The sequence below is a fragment of the Microchirus variegatus genome (genome assembly GCF_963457635.1).
Source record: "Microchirus variegatus genome assembly, chromosome: 9".
NCBI lineage: Eukaryota > Metazoa > Chordata > Actinopteri > Pleuronectiformes > Soleidae > Microchirus > Microchirus variegatus.
This window is the reverse complement of record NC_139810.1, coordinates 27,142,804-27,165,163: the sequence shown is the minus strand read 5'-3', so window position 1 is coordinate 27,165,163 and position 22,360 is coordinate 27,142,804. Positions and strand designations below refer to the sequence as shown.

The window sequence follows — 22,360 nt, the reverse complement described above, 5'->3', positions numbered from 1 at the left end:
TTAAAGATGTTCCCACTGACATTATTTTTTGGTTTATAAATGGTACAATATTGGACACAAAGGTGTTTTAGAAACTTAAACATCCAGCCAATAATGCGTGTAATGTTCAAATGTAGCAAAAATCTTGGCTATCAGGAGAATGATTTAAGAATGAATGAATTATTGTAGAGAACTGCCATATATGCAAGTTGCATCAGTTACAGGGTGATCCAATAAATGTGTGAGTGTGATCACCGTCCTTCTTTTGATGAATTCATTGGGTGGTGACATCAACACTGACAAAACCAAGGACATGATTATTGATTTTAGACACAGTGGTGAACACAAAGTGAGTGTTATCCATGACCGAGAGCAAATACCTTGGTACCACTTTTGACTGCGAGCTAATATTACATTTTTAATACTGAGGCCGTGGTCAGAAGAAGCCAGCAGAGAATGTTCCTGCTGAAGAAGCTGAACTTGTAAGGTTTGCAAGTTGATCTTAAACCAATTTTTCTGTTCCTTTATTGAGCCTTTCAGCTGTTTTTTTTTTTTTTTGAATCATTATTTGCTGGTTCACTGGGCTATTTTTCAAGGATAAAAGCAGCCTGTGTTGCATTGTTAAGACCTGCTCACTGGAGTCAGGCAGAAAGATCTGATGTTGTCCCACAGTGTAAAACAAATCACTTCCAGCTATCAGGCTGTTGAATCGGATAGCTGTCATTTTAAATAACACTTTAATCTCGCGTCTTGAACATAGACGTGCGCTTATTTATCATTTATTTATTGACTTACTGTGATGTATTTATTTTGATTACTTCATGCTGCTGACTGTTGTTGAATTGTTAAGGCTGGCTGAATGTAATACAGATGTGATGAGCTGCAAGTGAATTGCCCTTTGGGGATCAATAAAGTTGTCTGGATCTGAATCAAAATTTTAATTGACCAATTTCACAGTTTGGGGAATGCATTTATTTTTTCCGTTTTTGCCAAGAGCTTAAAGCTGCAGCAGACGCGATCGCTTTGAAAATTGTAAATTTGAAAATTGCCAATTGAGTTGACTTCTCTCATCTTCTCATCAGAGGAGCAAGGAAAGATGGATTTGCTTTTTTTTTGTTTACTCTTTTCTGATACTTTCACATGTTTGTTGTCCGACTCGATTGTAGTTGTAACATCTAATTGGAGTGCCTGCGTAAATCCTGTCAAACTAATGAATGACTGGGACTTTTGAGCAATATATGAAAACCTTTCGTGGGTTGTGTCGTCCGTCACGCTCCGATCTGTTGCGTCTCACTTTACTCACGCAATGTGGATGTTGCCTCCGTCTGTCTTGACATAAAATGAATCACAACTTTTTTGCAGCGTGGGATTTTGGCCACTGGGTAACACGATAAGTTAAACACTGAGAAACCCAGAGTGAGTCATGTGGGTCTGCTTAATCATCAGTCGATGCGTTTACGAAAGGCTGTAGTCTGACTAAGACGTGCAGCTGGACAACTTGCAGAGTCCGAGTGTGCATTCGGAGGAGAAAATCCATTTACTGGCCTTGTACGTCTGACTCCACCTCAGTAGGCGGCGCTCTATCTCTCTCTAAGCTAGTGCGTATTGAATCAGTTTCCTTGTTTTTTGTTCTTTTCCTGAAACAGTACTGCAATTTATTACGTCGTCTAGTTCTACTTCTGTGCACAGAACGACACGTCCGACTCCAGTCCGACTCCAGTCCGACTCCCGTCCGACTCCCGTCCGACTAAGCGTATACTCGCTGGAGGAATCAGATTATGAATCACATTATCCAGGTATTATGCAGGTATGCTAGTCCGACTAAGACTAGCTTGATTTTAGTTAGACTAATGTCATTACATGACGTTAAGCAAACCAAACTATTGCCTTAGTCTGACTGAAATTGGACTTTTAACAGGTAAAAGCACTATCTAATTGCCATTTGTTAAAGTTTAAAAGTTATGCACGATATTTTTTTTACGTGATGCTGAAAAGATGTGATTATATCGGCAAAAAATTCTGTTCAATACCATGCTTAAGACTTTATAACAAATATATTTAAATGAAACGCTGCCAACTGTGCCTATGACTCTGTACCAGTTATTTAGTTTCTAATGAGCTGCTCATACCACATTTAAATAAGCAAAAAAGGTTAAATGAGATAATCATATCATGATTAATGTAGCATTCATTTTGTCACGTTTATGTATTAATCGATCCTCGGGGTTATGGCACGTAGCTAAAAAAAAGAAAAAAAAAGAATCATCCTGGCTTTTCTTACTCCTACACTGAGAAAACAGTTAATTTGGGGCAACTGAACTAAACAAAACTTCATTACCGTCGTATTTAATTGCAGAAAGAAAAATAATCAGTTTTTCCAGTGCAAGTGCAGATTGCAGTCTGTACAAGTTCTGTAATTTGAACAGAACTTAGGGTCTAAGTCCGTGTTTAAAAGCGTAATGGAATAAAAGAAGTATTACTAATGAAAATGCAAGCAAGCTGAAAGAATTATGCCTAGAATTAGATGATCAATATTGACTTAGTTATTAAAAAATATGAAGGAAAAATTTAAATCAAAGCACCATGCTGGCAATCTTGTCTCTAATGTAATTTAACGATCTAAAAGTGAGGAATAAAAACCGGACTCTGCGTCATTAATCACCGTGATTGGAACATGCTTTGGTTTATATGCCCTATATTCTCTGTAAATGATGGTCGTTCAGTTGGCATTAACATTTCTGTTCGTCTTCTCCTTTGAAGGCCGCCGCGGCCTCAGTGTTGATGTGAAATAATTGCTCATATTAACAAAGTTACCACTACTTCATACGCTCACTTTGTCTCACGTCCTTGGCAACAAATGAGGCACCTGCAGCTGCTCATGTCGGCATCGGTTTCTGCTGAAAGTCCACGTGTTTCGCGATGTCACTCTTTGAAGTGCAACATCGGCGTTGTGGCCATTTAATCTTGATTAATCCGTATATTGTTTTACACACGGTGCAACACGCTCCTGGCTCACTGCCCACGTTAGATCACACCATTTTTAATCTTTTTGTCAAAAGTATTTTAATTAGCTTTCCTTTCTCTTCTTTTCGGTACTTTGATTTAGCTTTTTTTGGGGTAAGAATTGACACACATTCACACATGCTTCAGTTTCAGCGGGTCATTCTGCGCCATTGATTGGGCGCGTTTTTAGCTTCAGGAGAGTGAAGTTGCAAGAAATGCATTTAAGACGTTATTAGAGCTGCAACTAACGATTATTTTGGTCATCGATTAAACGATCGATTATTTTCTCGATGAATCAATGAATCGTTTAGTTCATGAAATGTTAAAAAAACGTTGATCAGTGTTTGTCAAACCTGGAAATGATGATGTTCTCGAATGTCTTGTTTTAATGATTTCTTTGTCATGTGGAGCAAAGAAACAATGAAAATATTCACATTTAAGAAGCTGAAACAATCCGAAATCTTGTTTTAATCATCAGCTTCAAACGATCGATTATCGATTATCAAAATAGTTGACGATGAATTTAGCAATCGATTAATAATCGATTAATCGTTTCAGCTCTAGACATTATTTGCACATAAAAGCGAGCATTTTGTCCTAGGATTTCGCCGGTATTTCCTCACTGGGGCCCTGTTTTCCCTTCACTTCGGACGTTCACGCCTGTATGGATCCTGCAGATTCCCCCTGTTGCTCCTCAGGAGACCTTATCAGCCGCTGAGATCCCTCTGTCATCCCACCTTTTCTTCCCTCTTTGAGCAGAAAGCCACCTTATCAGTAGCTTTAGAGGCTGCCGTGTGTGCGACCACTGTTTGTCAACTTATTTACTGCGGTTGCCGGGCTTACAGAGCTGTAGATTTCACCTTCGCAATTAGAGTGAGGGCAAAAAAAAAGAAGAAAAGTTTCATTTAAATCCCTCCCCCCCCCCCCCCTAACTTTCCCGAGGCTTTGTTTGCTCCACCAGTTTCTACTGGCAAAGAGTATTTGAACCAGCGCACTCAGGAGGTTGGAGCGCAGAGCTTGCGTGTTGCTTGTTTATTTATCGAGGCTTTAATCTGAACATTATGTTCCAAATGAGGCCTGTGATGCTTCTCTCAACTGTAGCTTGTGTTGTGGTGAACGTCAGGAAAATTCGCCTCTCTCCTGTCCCCCCCCCCCCTCTCTCTCTCTCTCTCTTTCTTGGCGTTTCCCTCTCACCCCGTCAGTGGCCTTTGTTCTCTGCGCAGATGCGGCGCTGTGCTGACAACATCCCTGTTGGTTTCGGGGGAGGATGGAGTCGCTGTCAACACAGCACTCTGACCCCACAGTCTCGAGCCCCCGTCACGAGTGCCGATGGTTCGCCCCGAAGGAACCTCAGCGCTGTCCCTCAGCAGCTGCAGTGGCTCTTAGATCATTAATTCTCAACACCCCCACAGCCACAGAGAACCACCATTTGTTTTTCTTTTCCATTACTCACTGATTAGGGATTGTGGGGTTCAGGAGGAGAAGATATCAGTGGGATTGTCATCTTTGTCTCTGTACTTTTTTTAGGACCATAACTGACTCTAAAAACCTCTTTCCTCCTCTTGTGCCTCCTCTCTTCCACAGCTCCCCCCTGTGACCTCCGGGGCTGAATAATGGGTCTGCGTCTCTATTTGAGAGTTTGGGGGGGTCAGTGAGGGACATCATTAGGCTGGTCTGCAGTGGTCAGCGCTGTTGGAGGGGGGTTGGGGTCAGAGAGAGCCTTGTTTACAGACTGTGTGTGTTTACATTCCTGATGGTGAGCGCCAGCTTTAGAGACTGCTGGAAGTGAAAGGAAATGCTCCTATTCTGCTTAGTAATGGAAAAACCCAACCCAATACATCAAGGAATCCAGATGAATAAAAAAAAAAAAAAAAAAAAAAAAGGACTGGCTATTTATGTGGTGTGTCCTGGCTAATGCATTCTGGGTAAAAAAAGAAAAGAGGAGACTTCACTGATGAATTTGAGACTTCTGCAATATACAGAGTCTTGGGAGAAGTCATATGACACCGCAGTGCTTTATCACCACTGCTGAACTCTACGCGTATATTTATTGGCTAATAATGCTGATTCATGTTTGTTCTTGTTGAAATTGTTACAAAAAAAAAATAAAAAATCATTCTTATTAATTAGTCAACCATGACCTATTAAATGTTCTCAAAACATCTTTGTTTTGGTTCACCAGTGGTCAACAAAGATGTGTTTGTTTCTGCATAAAACTCTGCTCCAATTCTGGTTCAATGAAAACTTACATTTTCTTTTCGGAATCTAATATCATCATAAGACTTCCCCGTGTTTAAATGTGCTGATCCACTTATCAATCAATCCATTTTAGTGATTACCAGCAGCGTATATAGCGTACGAAGGTTTACTTTGGGAGCATCTGTTGCCACGAAATATTGTCAGGAATCTAAACTTGTTCACAAAATTCTAACGTATAAAAGGGATTTACATGCATAAATATTTCCGTCACGCTTTGGGCTTTTATTGCGCTGTACTGATGAGGAGGACGTGTGCGTTGGGTGAAAAAAAGGCATTTCACGTTTAATAGATTCCATCTGTTGGCGGAAATGTAAAAGTAATAACTTTAACTTGAGCCTTTTATCTTTGCCTTATAATAAAAGAAGAAGTCAACACAATTATACTTCTTCGTTTATATGAGCCGCCTGAGCGTTGCCAGACTTGATGTGGCGCTGCACCAATTTACTTGGACTTTCAAATTTGCTTCAGATTATGAAACATAACCATGTTTTTTTTTTTTTGGGGGGGGGGGGGGGGGGGGGGGGTGGTGATGTGCAGCAGGTAAAGTCTGAGAATTTGAGGAGTGAACGTCATTTTAAGTAATCACAATAAAGACGGCGCTGAAACGATTTTATGTTGGGTTTTTGCAATATTGGTTAGGGGAGGAAAGGGACATTTTAGACATTTATTTCACATTTTTATGACATTTTTACAGACACTGATGAGAGAATAATTAACACATTAGTCAGTAATTGAAATAATCATTAAAGCTGCAGCTGGCTTCATTCCCTGCCCCTCACATCATCTATTATGCTCATATCATGTTTTTCAAAGGAACCCGAAAATCAATCCTTTAAGGAATCCAATTTATGTGAAGATAAAACCTTTGGATCCACCACACGCACAATGATTTAGACGGCATTAAACACACACACAATATGTCTGTTTAAGTGAAACGTTCGCCCGTAGCGACTGTGCCGTCCCTCAACGTTCGTACGTCCAGTCGGTTCCATCCCAGTGAACATCGCGTTTTTGAGCTCCGCAGCGTGCACAGAGAGCCATTGATTTTTTACACCTCCGTCTGACAGGAAACATCCAAAAATATCACATTTGTGCTGTGATTGCCATGTTGCCGTCTTTATAGTTAGTACTGTATCTGTGCTTAAGCAAACCACCAATGAATGTAATTGCTGTTTTGCAGAGGGGGAGAGTGTCATGTCAGTTAGCTCTGGCTGCATAAATATAAGGTACACAGCTGGACTAAGTGCCGCCCCTCCCGTGTATAAAATATGCAGCGTGGAGGCCAACGAATCATTAGCAGTGAAGGACACATGCCAAGAACCATGAAAAGTCCGCTTTAAAGGTGCAAACGAGTTTCTTGTCACTATGGCAACTGATGGGGAACCTGTTACAAGCTCAATTAATGCACTGTTGTATGAAGTAGACCTCCGACCACACTCGAGAGAGAGAGAGAGAGAGAGAGAGAGAGAGAGAGAGAGAGTCATGTCGGCCTCACTCCGCACTCCCTTAGTATTGCACTGTGATTCACTTAATTACTGTAATAAGGGTTTTCCTAGTGGAGGTGATCCGGAGGTCTGTGAGTCATCGTCTATTAAAGCGGAACTAGACCGGAAGTTCCTATTAACGCTGTTTTTTTGGTGTGTATCTGCGTCATTACCTTGTTTATGAAGCCCTGACGGTTCTAAACAAACAGTTCAGCCACTGCTGAGAACGCTGTGTTTTATTGTAATCTCGGGGCTCAACGAGATCATTGAAAATCCCGTAATAGTTACGTAAGCAGCGGTTCTCCTGATCGTCCTGCTCCGGGCACTAGTCCGGGCACATCCGGTTGCGTACATTGAACCGCAGAAGAAGAATAACGTCCGTTGTGGAGGTGTTTCACGAGCAACAGTGTCTTCTGACTCTGGGTCTGACTCCGGGTCAAAGGTCGACAAAGGGACTGCGGCGGGGAGTCGTGACGAAGCTGTTTTTAAACACTGTTAAAACAATGTTTTGATAATGAGGAGCAGTGCATCCGCCGTTCCAGAGGGGGGCGCTGCGCTTCTGAGAACGGATGTGCTGGATAGTACTGGCCAATCACAAGACTCTGTCTTCTGGGGGTGAAAGTTCACTCTGAAATCTCGCAGCAGAAAAACACCGTCAGAAAAGAGGATTTCTATCGGCTAGTTTACAGCAACTAGGAGGTTTTTGACCATAAAAACAAGTTCATATATGTAAGTAGACCTCCATAACTAACATATATGTGCAACAGGACCACTCTATGTGAGCTTTAAGGCCACACGCGCTCAAGGAACCAGATGCTCTGCTCTACGATCAGAATCACAGAGAATGGACCATCATTTATTCACAGATTCGGAGCCCAGAGTTCCCTCCTGAGATGTTTTATAAATGACCCGAGGTGAGTCCGCTCGGTCCCCGGCTCATCACTGTCGCTGTCTGAGTCGTCGGGAAAAGCAAGCGCGCCATTAAAGACACAGGAAGACGGGGACAGATTGAAGATGTAGATACAATGAGCTTGAACATGTTGGCTCAAAGTGTTGTAACGAGGACACACCCCCCCGGTGTTTGAGACGGTGGTTTAATAGAAATGAATAGTGCGGGTGCGTTGTTATTTTGTACTCGTGTTGTAGCTGAGATAAATATTGTGTGGTTGATATTTTTCTGACTAATTTCCTCATTTGAATGCCTGGGAGTTGAAATAATAAACATTTAGATTCAGCTTCATTCATTCTCAGAGCGATTATTGTGCTTTTAGAAAATGTATTGTGGACGTAGTGAACGCACAGGGACGAGTTATTGTAGAAAGCTGTAATCATCAGGATCAAACTGTTGACTGAGAAAATGAAGTGGGAAAGATGAGGCTTTAATGAAGTACAACAAATAGTTTAAAATAAGAAAACTCCAAAATGGTTGAATTGAGTATAAAAAGATATATGAATTCTTTGAAGTGCTGTAGCTATGTGGAATTATTATTATTATTAGGGATGGTAATTGGTAACGGTCAGTATCGGTCCGATACTGGTCAAAATGGATATCGGAGACAAATGTAAAATCCAAAACAATCCAAAAATCCTGTATATCGCATGCTCCATTATGCACAGACTGCGTGAATTAAAGTCATTTGGAGAATTATGTCTTTGAAATGACTAATATCGGTATCGGTAGAGTCTGTGATATCGGTATCAGTATCAGACAGAAACGAGTGGTATCATCCCATCCCTAATTATTATTGTTATAAATGCATGGTTTGGTTGTATTTAAGCCTCCGACCACTAGTTGGCAGTAGGCATTCGGCCATTTCTCTCACTAGACAAAGAAACGTTTATATTGTTTTATGAAGGTTTAAAGGTCCCATATTATGCAAAAATCTACCTTTTAATCATTTTAATCCTTATATTTGGGACTCTGGAGGCCCTACCAGTCGCCAAAGTGTGAAAAAAGATGACTCGCTCATGTTTTTGTGGTCCTCCTCAGTCTAAGTACAGGAGATAAAACACGCAATGTTGACTTCCGCACTCATTGGGACGTCACAACACGCTAAATTCCTGGAATTGTTGTCTCGCGGAGCTCCGCTTTGTCCGTAAAACACGCGAGAGTGCTGGCGAGGGCAACGGCATTCGAAAAACCGTAAGTCTGCGAAAAGTTCTATTCTTGGCTCCACAGTGCAGCACAGAGTTCTACACAAACTTCCAGCCTCGGAGGATTTATCCGTCCAGTGGATACATGTTATATATGACGGCAATGTGCCTGCTAGAGTAGCCTCTGTGGCTGATGTCATTGCGTGTTCCTTAAGTTTCGTTGTACTATTTTTTTAAGGTGGACCTTTAAGGTGGACCTGAAGAGATATCACGAAACAGAGCGTTCTGAACAGGGCTGTTTTGTCAGGGTGATTGAACTGCTGTGGTGCTTCATCATTATGCTATTTTGACCAAAGCATGTCACAGACATGTTGATTAGGACACCAGGGAGCTATGTTAACTTTGAGAAATAGGGTATGATATGGGACCTTTAACTTAAAATACCCTATGTATGACAATATATTGCATTATCCTGTATCGTGATAAGTATCCTATCAGCTTATTCTTCCTGATGCACAGCTTTAGCTCAGTAGCATCTTTAATTTGCCTCTCATTTGCTTCACACATCAGTTTATAAACTCAGAAAAACTCCCTCCAGGATGTCGTGCAACTTTTTCATCTCGTGTCAACTGTGCTTAGCGTGTTAAAGAGACGTGTGTAATAGGCAGAGGCCCAGATCTGAACATATCACTGCTTGCTTGCTTGTTTCTATTCATTTTCCCGTCGCTCTCTGTTTAATCTGAGGCTTCATGCTTGGTGGACATAAGCAGGGAGGCACCCGGGGTTTTTTGAAGTTGTGATCACAGTTTTTTTTTGAAAGCGCTGGATCAGTCGGTGGTCATGCTTCCCAAACATTTAGAGTGTGTGAAGGATGAGTGTAAATATCCCAAATGGAAGCAGTTGATATTTTTATTCACAATTTTTTTCGAGCTCCGCCGGACAGCCCAACACTGTGTCCCTTCATTAGCTGAGGGGGGATCTGGGCAGCGGGAGGGGGTGGGATGCTAAATTTTGTGTTAATGTTGACGTCTGCATTTCATCAAAACCACTTTTTTTGAGGCGAGGGGGGGGAGGGAGGGTGTCGAGGGGTGGTGTGGGGGGGTGGCGGGCCAGTTTCATGTCCTGCACAACCTGAAAATCTGCTGCATTTTCACTGTGTGCTGTGATAATGTTGCGACAACCGTGCAGCCATGGTTCCTGTCCTCTCCACATTAACCTCGTCTTTGCTTCCAGATTAAAGCAGGGACTCAAATAATTGCATCACATTAGTCTGGACTATAAACATCATAGGATTTATACACTAATATTAACGGGATGAGAGTTTTGAATTCCCGTATTTACCTGATGCTTTTCATTTTATGGCTGAATGTACAAATGGGCCAGATTTCCCCTTCTCTTTAACTCGTATTTTCTGCAGCTCCGTGTAGATTTGCAATAAAAAAAAGGCTCTTTTCACGTTCATCACCTGCGAGGTTTCTCTGTGCTCACCTGAAATCTCAGGTTGCGAATGTGAACACACTTGTGTGACTCTGTAACGCGACACGTGCGAATATGTGCCCCTCTCACACGAGTGTTGGTGTGGAAAAGTGAAGCCTCCAGTGCATAGACTGAGAAACGGAGACTATTTGGAGACGTGAGCGATGTCTTTTGTCTTGTAATTGTACTTTTGAGATCAACAATGCTGGTAATGTCATGCATTTTGTTTACTTTTAGTGAAAATATGCAGCATTCTTATTTATTTTTTAATAATCTCAGTAGAGGAAACGGGAGAACACTCATGTTTACAGACCTGTTGTTGTGTTGAAAAGTGGCTCGAGTTGATATTTCCTTTGAATAATTTAAAAGAAATGGACAAAAGAGTGACATTCATTCAGAATATAGCCAATCAGCCTCTGCTGCGCTGTCCCTCAAGTAATTATCCTGACCTTAACCCCATCCTGCTCAACCGCAACCCTAAGTATAGTGTAAGTGTGGTTCTAAGATGGATAATTACAATACTTGTTTCGGTGTAATTATACATCGTATGACAAACACTATGATCCCAAGAACACCTTTTTATGGAAACGAACCCAGCACCCTTCCTCCTCCTCCTCCTCTGCTGCAAAGGGGGCTCATAAAGCATTTCTTCTGAAAATGCCTTCATCAATAAAGACGAGTTTGTCACCAAAACTGCACGGCTTCAAAAAATCTCGCGTTTTACGGCCGACTTGAAGCTGAATGCGTCTCTTGGTCCGTTTTTTTTTCCCTGACCATTATTTCGGAGTTGGCTGCAGGCAGTCATGAGGAAAGCTACACCTATGGGTGTCCCAGCACCACTCAGTCTATTTCTGTATCCAAAGGGAAGGTGATGGTTTAGGGGGAGCAAAGCAAACAGTGAGGGTCTCAACACTCAAAGTAAACATTACCCTATGTTTGAACTGCACACCTTCAGCCAAACAATTCTCCCACACACTCGCGCGGCTCGCCCCTCCAGAGTCTTACTCCTGCTAACACCCCCTCAGGCTGGCCCAGTTAAATACGCTGCTTATCCCGGGGGCCTTCACATTAATCAGGGAGGAAAGCGCCAGTGACAAGGTCGCACCTCCCCGGGCCAGCAGCATGTAGCCGCCCCCCCTCTGACATGCATATGGGGGCTGCTTAGGAACAAATGTACTAATGGCTTTTAAAAATAACATTCCTAATCATCACCTTTGAGAATATAAGAATGTTTTAGTCCACATATTTAATACAATTATAATAAATCCAATTTATCGGCCTACCTAGGCCTGCGTCCTCCTCCCCCCCCCCGCAGCTTCCACTCTCTGCAAGTTTTGCTATAGCGGGTCAAGAGAACGCTGCAGTTCATTGAGGGTTCATTGACGTTTGACACACTGCAAATTTAACATTTTTTATTGAGCATGCAAATAGAGCATGAAAGTAAATCAGTTCCAGGGGAGAGAAAACATGCGTCATTATCTTATGACTCGGTTCCGTCCAACAAAAATCATTTAGCTCAATATTTCAAGAGTGACAGTGGTGGGTTTTTAAACGCAGACTCCAGCTATTTGGCGGCTTTCGTACGCTCCAGTGTGTGAACCAGAGGAGCGCCGTAGAGCAACAGCAACATTCACAATGACACATCGCTCCAGGAGAAACTCTTTAAACATCGGAGCGTTGCCCAACATCTCTTTCTTCTTTGGTTTTTCTTGTTTTGACTTTGTTTATTCATCCTTGTCTGGAAGCGCCGGCTTCATCCTCCGCTGCCTTGACTTGTTCCCAACAACAGTGATTCCTCAGCGCAGAAGAATGAAATGAACTCCTCGGTGAAAAACACAATCTTTTCATCTCGGGCATGAGTCAATTACCAGTACAGCATTACGGAAAGGCTGCAAGTTTTTTTGTTTTTTTTGTTCCTCTCTCAAGCTTTTAGAGGAGTGTCCTCGGGATTGGACCAAAGGATGTATTAATTCTGACATGTTTATTTCCATTGCAAAGATAGTTTGGATTTCCAACAAGAGCAGCACATTGAGCTTTTGTTGTCTGTGTGTCCATTGGAACGCTCCCAGTAACTTTTATGGGTGGACGTTGTTTTTAAAAACAATGCTTTGACAGACGTGGTTTATTGTAATATGCGTGCCATGATGACTTAATCTTTATTTTGTGGAGCTCACACCAAAGGCAATAGAATTGATGTCTTATGTGTTTATTAGTTCTTTTTCCACATGTCCCTCTTAAAGGATTCAGCTCTTGGAGAATAGGTCCTTCTCGACCAATAAGGGGCTCGGCGTCGTCTGTCAATCACGATGTTTCATCCCCCCTTTAATAAGTCACAACTTATCGTACACAGGATGTATGAACAATATGTACAACAGCGCCATTTAGAGGTTTCAAACGGTTACTGCAATCCCAAAATAAGACTTAGACGAGATTGTGTTTGTCATATTTTCCCGAAATCAGGAAACACAGAGATGCTGTTGTCAATTTCCTCTCTGCTTTCAGCCGTCTGGAACACGTCTTCACAAAGACGGAGTTGTAGTGTAGTTTTGTCATCTATTATTGATCGATTGATCGGGGATTTGTTTTGAGGAGGAAGCAGCAGTTACATAATGTGGTATGTGTGTTTTGTTCAGACTCTGAAATGCACAGCAAAGTAACTTAGACATACTTTATGGTCTTGTTTTGCTGTAATATTTCATTCTGGAAAAACAGCGTGTTCAACGTACAGAGGACGTGTTAATCTATAAAATCTGTATCTATGTATGAAAAGTATGTGCGTGTGTGTGTGTGTGTGTGTGTGTGTTCTTGTACTTGCGGCATACTGAGGACCAATGAGGGTTTTTAACCAACAAAGTGAGGTCATTTTTACGGAGTGAGGACATTTTGGCCGGTCCTCACTTTGTTTTCATTGAAATCACTTCCTTAGGTTGCTATAACATGCTATACTCAATTTGTCAAAAATTTAAATTTTGGACGACTTTTTCTCACATTTAGACCATAATTTTTTTTTCAAATTTTGGACCAAAATTTTTTTTTCAAATTTTGGACCAAATTTTTTTTTCAAATTTTGGACCCAATTTTTTTTTTCAAATTTTGGACCAATTTTTTTTTTTTTCAAATTTTGGATCAAATTTTTTTTTTTTCAAATTATGGACCAAATTTTTTTTTTCAAATTATGGACATTTTTTTTTTTCAAATTTTGGACAAAATTTTTTTTTCAAATTTTGGACAAATTTTTTTTTTCAAATTTTGGACAAAATTTTTTTTTTCAAATTTTGGATCCCATTTTTTTGGTCAAATTTTGGACCAAATATTTTGGGTCCAATTTTTTTTCTTCAAATTTTGGGTCAATTTACTTTTCAAATTTTGGGTCAATTTTTTTTTTCAAATTTTGGGTCCAATTTTTTTTTCACATTTTGGGAGACATACTATAGTATGACGTTTTTGTCAAATTTTGGACCAAAATATTTTTGTCAAATTCTTTTTTAAATTTTGGTTGACATAGTATAGTATGACGTTTTTGTAAAATGTTGGACCAAAAATTTAAAAAATAAAATAATATCGAAAAAGTTTTCCAGCCCTTTTTGCTCTGGGGCTCCACCTGCAGACATTTTATGGTACTGCAAACAGTAGTTCTTTGTAGATGTCATTCATGAAGTAGATATTTGTAATTGTGTTGATTTATAAAGTGGAAATGCTGGTCCTCAGTATGCAGCAAGTACAAGAATGTGTGTGTGTGTGTCTAAGTAAAAGCATGCAAGCAGACCAGGAAGCGACGGTGAACTGATGCCGCAGCTGGAAACATAAATTACAAGATGAAAGGAGGGATTCTTTGAGTTTCTGTCATAATGAATATTAATTACCGCCGAGACTTGGCACAAAGAAAGCTGACAATAAGACCGATATTTTCGCCGTGATTAATACTTCCGCTATTGAAAAACGCTTCCTCACCTGACCTCTCCTGCTCTTATCTTGGAAGACAGACCGTAAGGAGATAGGACCCGGGCTGCTCTTCACGTGAATTGATATTGTTCTCACATAATATAAATCAATAGAGTGCTCAGAGAGGACCCTGCATCATTAAATAGCTTTGTGGAAACTTAGCAAAAGAAATGAGCTCAAACTATCCCAGGTGCTATAGTCGTATGAAAGTTGTTGACTTTTTCAACATGTTTGAACAGGCAAACATTTGATCCTCAGAAACGGTGCCTATTAATAAAAATGATCTACTTCAAAAAAACATGACACACAAGCTGCAAAAAAATATGTACGTCAGCATTTATCGGAACGCGCCAATCTTCTTTAACCCCGTCACATATTATTGGGTCTGCTGTTCCCCTTTGTTTTTAAGTTTTTCAAATCATATGAAATAAATCAGTCACATTATAACAAAAAAAACCATCAATAAGTGGTTGAGGTTTCCAAGCGAATTCCAAGCAACAGTTGATGAATTCAACACAAAAACCCCAAAGACTTCAGCACAGGATCTGTAGGTAATTCAAGCAACTGTAAAAAACCAGAATGCTTCCAGAACCAGCGAAGAAATTGAATACGCTTAATGATTAATAAATTTCTACACTGTGTCCTGTGCTTTTACAGGACCTGTGGCATGAGATGGTTTCTGACATTTTAGTTCCCTTAAAGGTGCATTATGTAATAAATCTAAAGCAACTGGCCGTAAAATCCTCCTAATATGTCACAGAGACTCAGGAATAATGTTCATATAACAAACTGAACTCACCAACAACAACAGTACAGACAAAATATTTGCATTAAAAAAAATATTTTGCAGTCAGTAGAGTCTCAGCTGCCGAGCGACCACGGGTTGCCAGTTACGTCAGAATACGAAACCTAAAAGACCTCTGTATTTTGAATTTGAATGTAGTAACTGTTTTTGGCCACATTCTTACATATGGCACGTTTAAATGTATACGATTATAGAATTGAAAGGTCATTCTCAGCTCTCGGCTCAGACAGTTTCTTGCCTTGTCGCAGCGTCACTGACGATATTTCACCTGCATGGGAGGTGAGCCAAGACAAAACCAGCCATGTGATATATTGTGTTGTGGACAGATGTTTTAAAGATAAAGCTTTTGGATGATGGAAACAGTAACAGTAGAAGAGGCTCATGCTAACTGGTGCACAGTGGTGATGGATATGTTAGATTTGATCACTGTCCCAGGAACTGGGCAGGTTTGTAATTGTATCAGAGAGCGCTTGAAGAAAATGTGTTTTTTTGGTTTAGTCCTCTTTTCCACCAACATTTCCCAGAACTTTTATGGAATTTATTTACCTGGGGAAACAAATGCCACCGTACCTCCTCAATGTTCTGGAAAGTGTATTTAAATCAGGCTCAAGACGTAGACGCCCAACAAAAGTCCCCAGTAGCGAGTATGTACTTCCTTAGGTGAAAGTTTAGGGTGGATTTTTTTTCTCCGGGTCATTTCGGTGTAAATGTGTTGAGGTTTTTTTTCAAAATCCCGGGTAAATGAGAAAAGTTCCTGAGGTGGAAAACAGGCTTTTCCTGTCCTAACTGTTGAAGTGGAACTGGAAGTTAACCTTTCAGTCGGTCAATGATACAGAGCGCACCAGATAATCCCCCGAGGGTCTGACTCAAAAAGAAGAAATGTAGAGGAATTTGGAATGACCTATTAAAAAAAATCTGATTGTATAAATATACAGTCGTACTGTATTTCAATTAGGTTAAAAATGGAAATCAATTTGTTGACGAACTGACCGAAGCAATGTGGCGATTGAGTCTTCGGAGCTTGACGACGGAGGAGAAGCTGAACAGCTGAAGCTGAGGAAATAAGGCTCCAGAATTAGGGTTGATTTATAAAAGACGAAGAACGATCGATCGGATTAAACTGCAAAGAAGTCGAGAGAGTGCAGATAAATAAGACAGAAAGAGGCAACGTATTTGAATAAAATACAATACAGCGCAGAGATTATTGATTGATGATTTAGGTGCATTGCAGAGCGATTGAGCAGATAAAGAGCAGCTGATGAACGCGTCGACCTGAAGCGTGAGAGAGATTATGAATGAAGCGTGTAACAGGAGTAATCTTCCCCGACTGAACTAATGCGACAATGTCATATTCTGAATTCTCGATTTTCTTTATTTATTTTTTTTTTACTAAATGTTATCTGAGAGGTAAGTGGCTGCACAGGGACATTTCTATTTGTATTTCTACGTTTTTACTCATTTAAAAAAAAAAAAATCACCATTTTATTATGATGTATTGTGATGTAGGCTACGGAGCGAAGCTGTGCTGAGGAAACTCCTTTGGTTCATGGGCAATTTTCAATCTCAGGGAATGTGGGCACTAGTCTTGAGTCGGTTAATAATTTTAAATGACACACCTGTGTCGCCGCCACTCGCTTCACATCGCTCAGTTCTCTCTGTCCCGCCGTTATTACCGACGAGTCTAATCTAGCTGCGGCTCCTTCACGCGCCCAGGCGCTCTTTTGCGAAGCCGTAATGTTTAACCGTAATCCATCAAGCCGGAGTATTTAGGCTGTTATTTTGAGTTTTATTGGGAGTTTATTACTCCTGGGGCAGAACTCAAAAGTCCCAGTTTCTTTTTCAGCTCGTTTCGAGAATGTTTGCATGCAAATGTTAGACCTCGGCTCCGAGCACAGGCTCACAGCGAGCCAGCGTCTCGGTCGTGCGGACCGACAGTCTGACTAAACCAACCTTGATTCTGACACGAAAATGTTTTTCACACGGACATCAACGATGGCTGAAACATCTGCAAACCTTTTAGTGAAATGCTAAACTTTGGGTCTTGAGTGCATGCGAACTGGACTCTCTGGATTAACTCTGACCTTGCAGCTTTTTTTTTTTTTTGTTCCTCCCTGCAAAAACTGTTATTTTGCAATTTCCACATGTGTTTGCCCAATGGTGTTGTCATGGGCATATTGGATTTTGCTTTTGTGATGCTAATTTTCCAGAGTTAAGTGAATGCTGCCCCTGTCACTGTCCTCCTTTCCTCAGCTGTTGTCGTGTCCTCCGTGAGCCGCCAGATAAAGTCAATGTACTAAAGCTCTGAGGTTTAGATGCAGGTCGTTTCCCAGCGGGATCAGCCGACTCCTGCCGAGGGTTTGTGATAAGAGTGCATACTGGAAGCTATGTAAACCTTTTTTTTTTTTTTAAAGATGCCCTTCCCCTGTGTGCAGGGCGTTAATCCCAAACACCTGGGCTAGTTGACTGGGATTTGGTGGGATTAGGGGCTCCACCACGCAAACCAGATCTTGTTCAATTCTATTCTTTATAATTCAAACTCAGTCCAGCGGTTGCACAACAGTCTATCGCCGTCCTATGTGGCAACAGGGTTGTGAGAATTGTGTGAGAATCTGAACTCCCATTTTGAAGCCTCCGCGCAATTTGGAGGGTGACATGTTGACATTGTGCAGCAGCAAGTCGTTCGCAAACCAGGCTCCTACTGAACAACACCAGCTGTCAGTCACAAGGGTGTTCACTCATATGTGCACATTTTCCTCTCACAGAGTCTTATCAGGGCCACGGTTGTTGTCGTGGTTCGCACTCTTGCCTTTGCAGCAAGAAGACCTGGGTTTTGCGTGGGTTTTTCTCAAGGTTCTACGATTTCCTCCCACAGTCCAAAAACATGGAGGTTTGGGAATTTGGTAAATTGGACATGCGTGGACATCGGGATATTATCGCGATATTTAAGTCACAATATGATATTATCACAATAATTATGTCACGATACGATATTATCACGATATTTTAGTCACGATATTATCACGGTATTTAAGTCACAATACGATATTATCACAATATTTTATTCACGATATCACAATATCTAAGTCACAACACAATATTATCACAATATTTAAGTCACGATACAATATTATCATGATATTTAAGTCACGATATATGATATTATCCCGATATTTTAGTCACGATGCGATATCACAATATGTTAGTCTCAATATGATATTATCACAACATTTAAGTTACGGTATAAGATATCATGATATTTAAGTCACATCACGGTATGATATTTAAGTCACAATTTGATATTATCACAATATATCGTATTGTGTCACGATACGATATTATCACGATATTTAAGTCACGATACGATATTATCACAGTATATCGCATTGTGTCACGATACGATATTATCACAATATTTGAGTCACGATAAGATATCACGATATTTAAGTCACGATACGATATTATCACAATACGATATTATCATGATATTTTAGTCACGATACGATATCACAATATTTTAGTCACGATACGATATTATCACAATATTTTAGTTTCAATACTATATTATCACAACATTTAAGTCATGAAATGATATTGTCACAATATATAAGTTTAATATTTAAGGATGGCTGTTGGCCCTGTGATGGACTGGTGACCTTTCCATGCTGTACCGTGCCTTTCACCCTTTGTCAGCTGGGATTGGTACGATGACCTTCATGTGGAGGATAAAGTGGTAGAATGTGAGTGAGTGAGTGAGTTATTTTTACTCCCTGTTTGGCTTGTGGAAGAACCCTGAAGACTATGCACACTTTTGTATATGATCTATATGCTGCACATATCGGATATTCAGGATAAGGACTGGTAGTTAAGTTTGGAGTTTGTCCTCCACGTGACATGTTGAAAACTGAAATTTTATTGGAAAAACAAACGTTCTGTTGTTGTACCATTGTCTCATTTAGTTTAATCTCAAAACAAATCAGCATGAATCCCAGTCGGTATATTCCCAGTTGAGTAGAGACTTTCATGTTCATGATCCTATTTCAGAATCTGTGATCCTCTGACTTTTCACGTGGCGTCACATTGAGACAAACATGTTCTGTTTTATTGATATGAATCATAAAATTCTGAAACAACAACATTGAATGCTCCTCTAGTGGCACTATCGACATTTTCGTTTGTCCAATATATTTATATTGGGGGGGAAAAAAATAGATGACACACTCGTCAGTATTTCACTGTGTTGTAATTACATTGAAGTCCAGTGAAGGCTCTTAGTCAAAAACCAGTTTCCAAGACATTGTTTGTTTTTAATAAATATTTTGGGCAAAGTTTTATGTATTTATTTATTCAGTAGAGTGAATCGCAGACAGAAACTGAAGGGTGAGTGTTTGTTTGGTCCATAAAATGTCAGAAAATGTTTAAAAAATCTTTTCCCCAAACCTCGAAATGATTTCTTGTTTAGTCCGGAAACCAACATTTTTCAGTTTGAGTGATTTATTTATGTCAAGTGGAGGAAAGAAACCAGAAAATATTCACATTTAAGATGCTGGAAAAATCCGAAAACTTGTTTTAAATATGAAAAAAAATGCTTGATTGTCAATGATGATGCATGTTGATGATAGTTGAAGATGCATTATGTAATAAATCTAAAGCAACTGGCCGTAAAATCCTCCTAATATGTCACAGAGACTCAGGAATAATGTTCATATAACAAACTGGACTCACCAACAAAAAACAGTACAGTCAAAATATTTGCATTAAAAAAATATTTTGCAGACTGCAAATCATGTTTATGTTTTGAAATCATGTTTTGGCATGTGGCGCCACCTACCGCCGTCTACCGATCATTGCGGTCAGTAGAGTCTCAGCTGGCGAGCAACCACGGGTTGCCAGTTACAAGACCTCGGTATTTTGAATTTGAATGTAGTAACCGTTTTTGGCCACATTCTTACATATGGCACCTTTGACAATTAATGTAGTAATCGATTAAAAATAGATATATAATCTTTGGGGCCTTATTGACGTTGACCGATGTGGAGGATAAAGTGGTAGAAGATGGAAGGATGGATGGATGGATGGATGGAATTTGTGACTGCCGTTTTTTTCTGATTATTATCTTTCTTCATGTATTTTTCTGTTCATTGATCAGTTTTTGTGTTCTTGTCTTTGCTCACGTTGGACATATACAGCACACAATGTTCAACATTTGGTATAAATGTAACAACAGTTTTCAGATTCTGTATTTCCAGTCTTATCATCTCACCCCCTCCTTTCTCTCTTTTATTCTTTCTCTCTAGATGTGGACGAGTGTGCAGAGGCGCTTGACAACTGCAGCATCGATGCCATCTGCCAGAACACCCTGAAGTCATACAAATGCATCTGCAAGTCGGGCTATAAAGGCGATGGCAAACACTGCGAAGGTAAGAAAAAAAGAAAAAGAAAGTGCGGCCGGATTAATGCGCTCATTTTCACCTGTGGTTTGAGGCATAAACTTCTGCTCCCGTCTGTTGAAACACGGTCCGGATTCTTTACTGAACAACTGAATTAACAGCCACATTTTTCCAGTGCTGATTTTTTTTCTTCTATATATCGCGCCGCACATCAGCCCCCTGGGCCAGTGACAGCCCTGATAAGAGCTTCTGTCTCACTCGCCACAACTTATTAAGACTTTAAGACTCTCTTAAAGAGGGGAGGAGGGGCGAGGGAGCGGAGCGGTGGACGGAGAAAGAGAGGGCGGAGGGAGGGAGGAAGGGAGGGGGGTGGTGTAAGCCAGGTGCGGAGTGCTCCTTTGTGACAAGATGAAATGAAGCAGTAAATTTCCCGCACATGTTAGAGGAGAGAATTAAGATAGCGGCTGAAGTGGCAGTCAGAGGCTCTGCCAAAGCAGCCGAGGATATTTCCACAGCCCAGAGGCAGGCCCTCGTAGACTGTCAGACACAAGTCTGTTATTCTTGCCTCTTTCACCGTGCCCAAAGCCTCCGGATCATTATATCCCGCAAATTTTTATTAGTATTATTACAAAACCATATTTCTCTGTGCCATTTCTCCCCCCCCCCCCCTTTCACTATTATTATTCTTTCATTTACTTGACTGCGTGTTTTTCATGGCCTCCTGCCTGTGGGTTATAAAAGTTTGCTTTACTGACTCTATTGTAAAATATATGCGAGGTTGGGTTTCCACTGAACTGAAGTTTGGCTGACGGATCGGTCGAGGCTGTTTTCAGGCTTGTTTAAGAAAAAAAAAGGAAAAATGCAAAAACAACATTGATAAAGCATAAAGAAACACAAACGTTTTTAAGTTGAGCGGTTCTAATGTTTTAGGAGCGTGCTTTCAGACTGTCGGTTGAAATTAAACGTTTCTCTCATTTCCTCATGCCTGTCCAACCTTCACGTCTGTGAAGTGGATGATTTAGATGAGAGTCTGATTGATCTAAAAGCTTTGTTCAGTGTAAACTCGAGCCGTTGCCAGCATCTGTCTGAATGAGTTGAGGCTCGGTGGTCGCCTCTTTTTTTGTGATTCGGGGTCTCCTTTTCAAGTCTTATGGGTTTTTTTTTATCTGAACAAATATAGCAGTAAATGACCATTCAGAGGATTTATTAAGGTCATTTTTAATTTCATTTTAAATGTTTTTCTTTTATTATCTACTATATGCACCCTCCCATTCCGATCGTTTTTCATTACTGGCCATTATTATTTTTGGTTTGTTCACTAAAAACAACAAAAAAAAAACTGGCATATAATCGATGTATGAATGTTTGAATAAACCCAAGCAGAGGCTGTTATTGCATCTTTTGAGCATTTGAAGTAAAATCCAGATTTTTTGCCTAAAGGAGAAATTATGCATTAAAGTTTAGGGGTAAGGAGGATGTGACACAGCGGAAACATTGAATAAAAACCACAGTCAAACCTATTGTGGCATCATCAACCTGGTGGGTGTTTCAAGTTTAGGAGGAAAGTGATTGGCAATTGTGCGCCGTGATGCCATAGATGTGTGGGAAGTTAAGAGGCGGAGAGCAGCAAAGTGTTTGTTGCAGTCTCATCCTTCTGCTGTCGAGTCCAATTACGCTCTGTGTGAGATGGCCTCAAAAAGGAAGCTGAACAACTGGGATCCTCTGCCCTAAATGGGACAGTATGTGCTGAGTGGAAAAGAGTGTGCTGTGTTCTCACTTCACCTGGTCTGGGTCTCCTCAGTATATGAAGCCCCGCGACCATCAGCGTAACCATAACAGACAACTCCTCTCAGGCTGTCATACCAATCAGCGCTCTGTCTTTATCTCTCTGCCTCCGCTTGTTTGAGTGCATTTTGTTTTCCGGTTGCAGC

General features: G+C 40.6%; 1 protein-coding gene across 1 annotated transcript in view; it reads left to right on the top strand.

The window, feature by feature from the left end:
- The window catches only part of scube3 (signal peptide, CUB domain, EGF-like 3), a gene marked incomplete at both ends in the record, with an annotated part of 106,997 nt that overhangs the window by 6,194 nt on the left and 78,443 nt on the right, over positions 1 to 22,360 (top strand). The window contains one exon of the mRNA XM_083895117.1: positions 20,337 to 20,459. Coding sequence (XP_083751243.1) covers positions 20,337 to 20,459 — 123 coding nt within the window. The remainder of the gene's footprint in view (positions 1 to 20,336; positions 20,460 to 22,360) is intronic.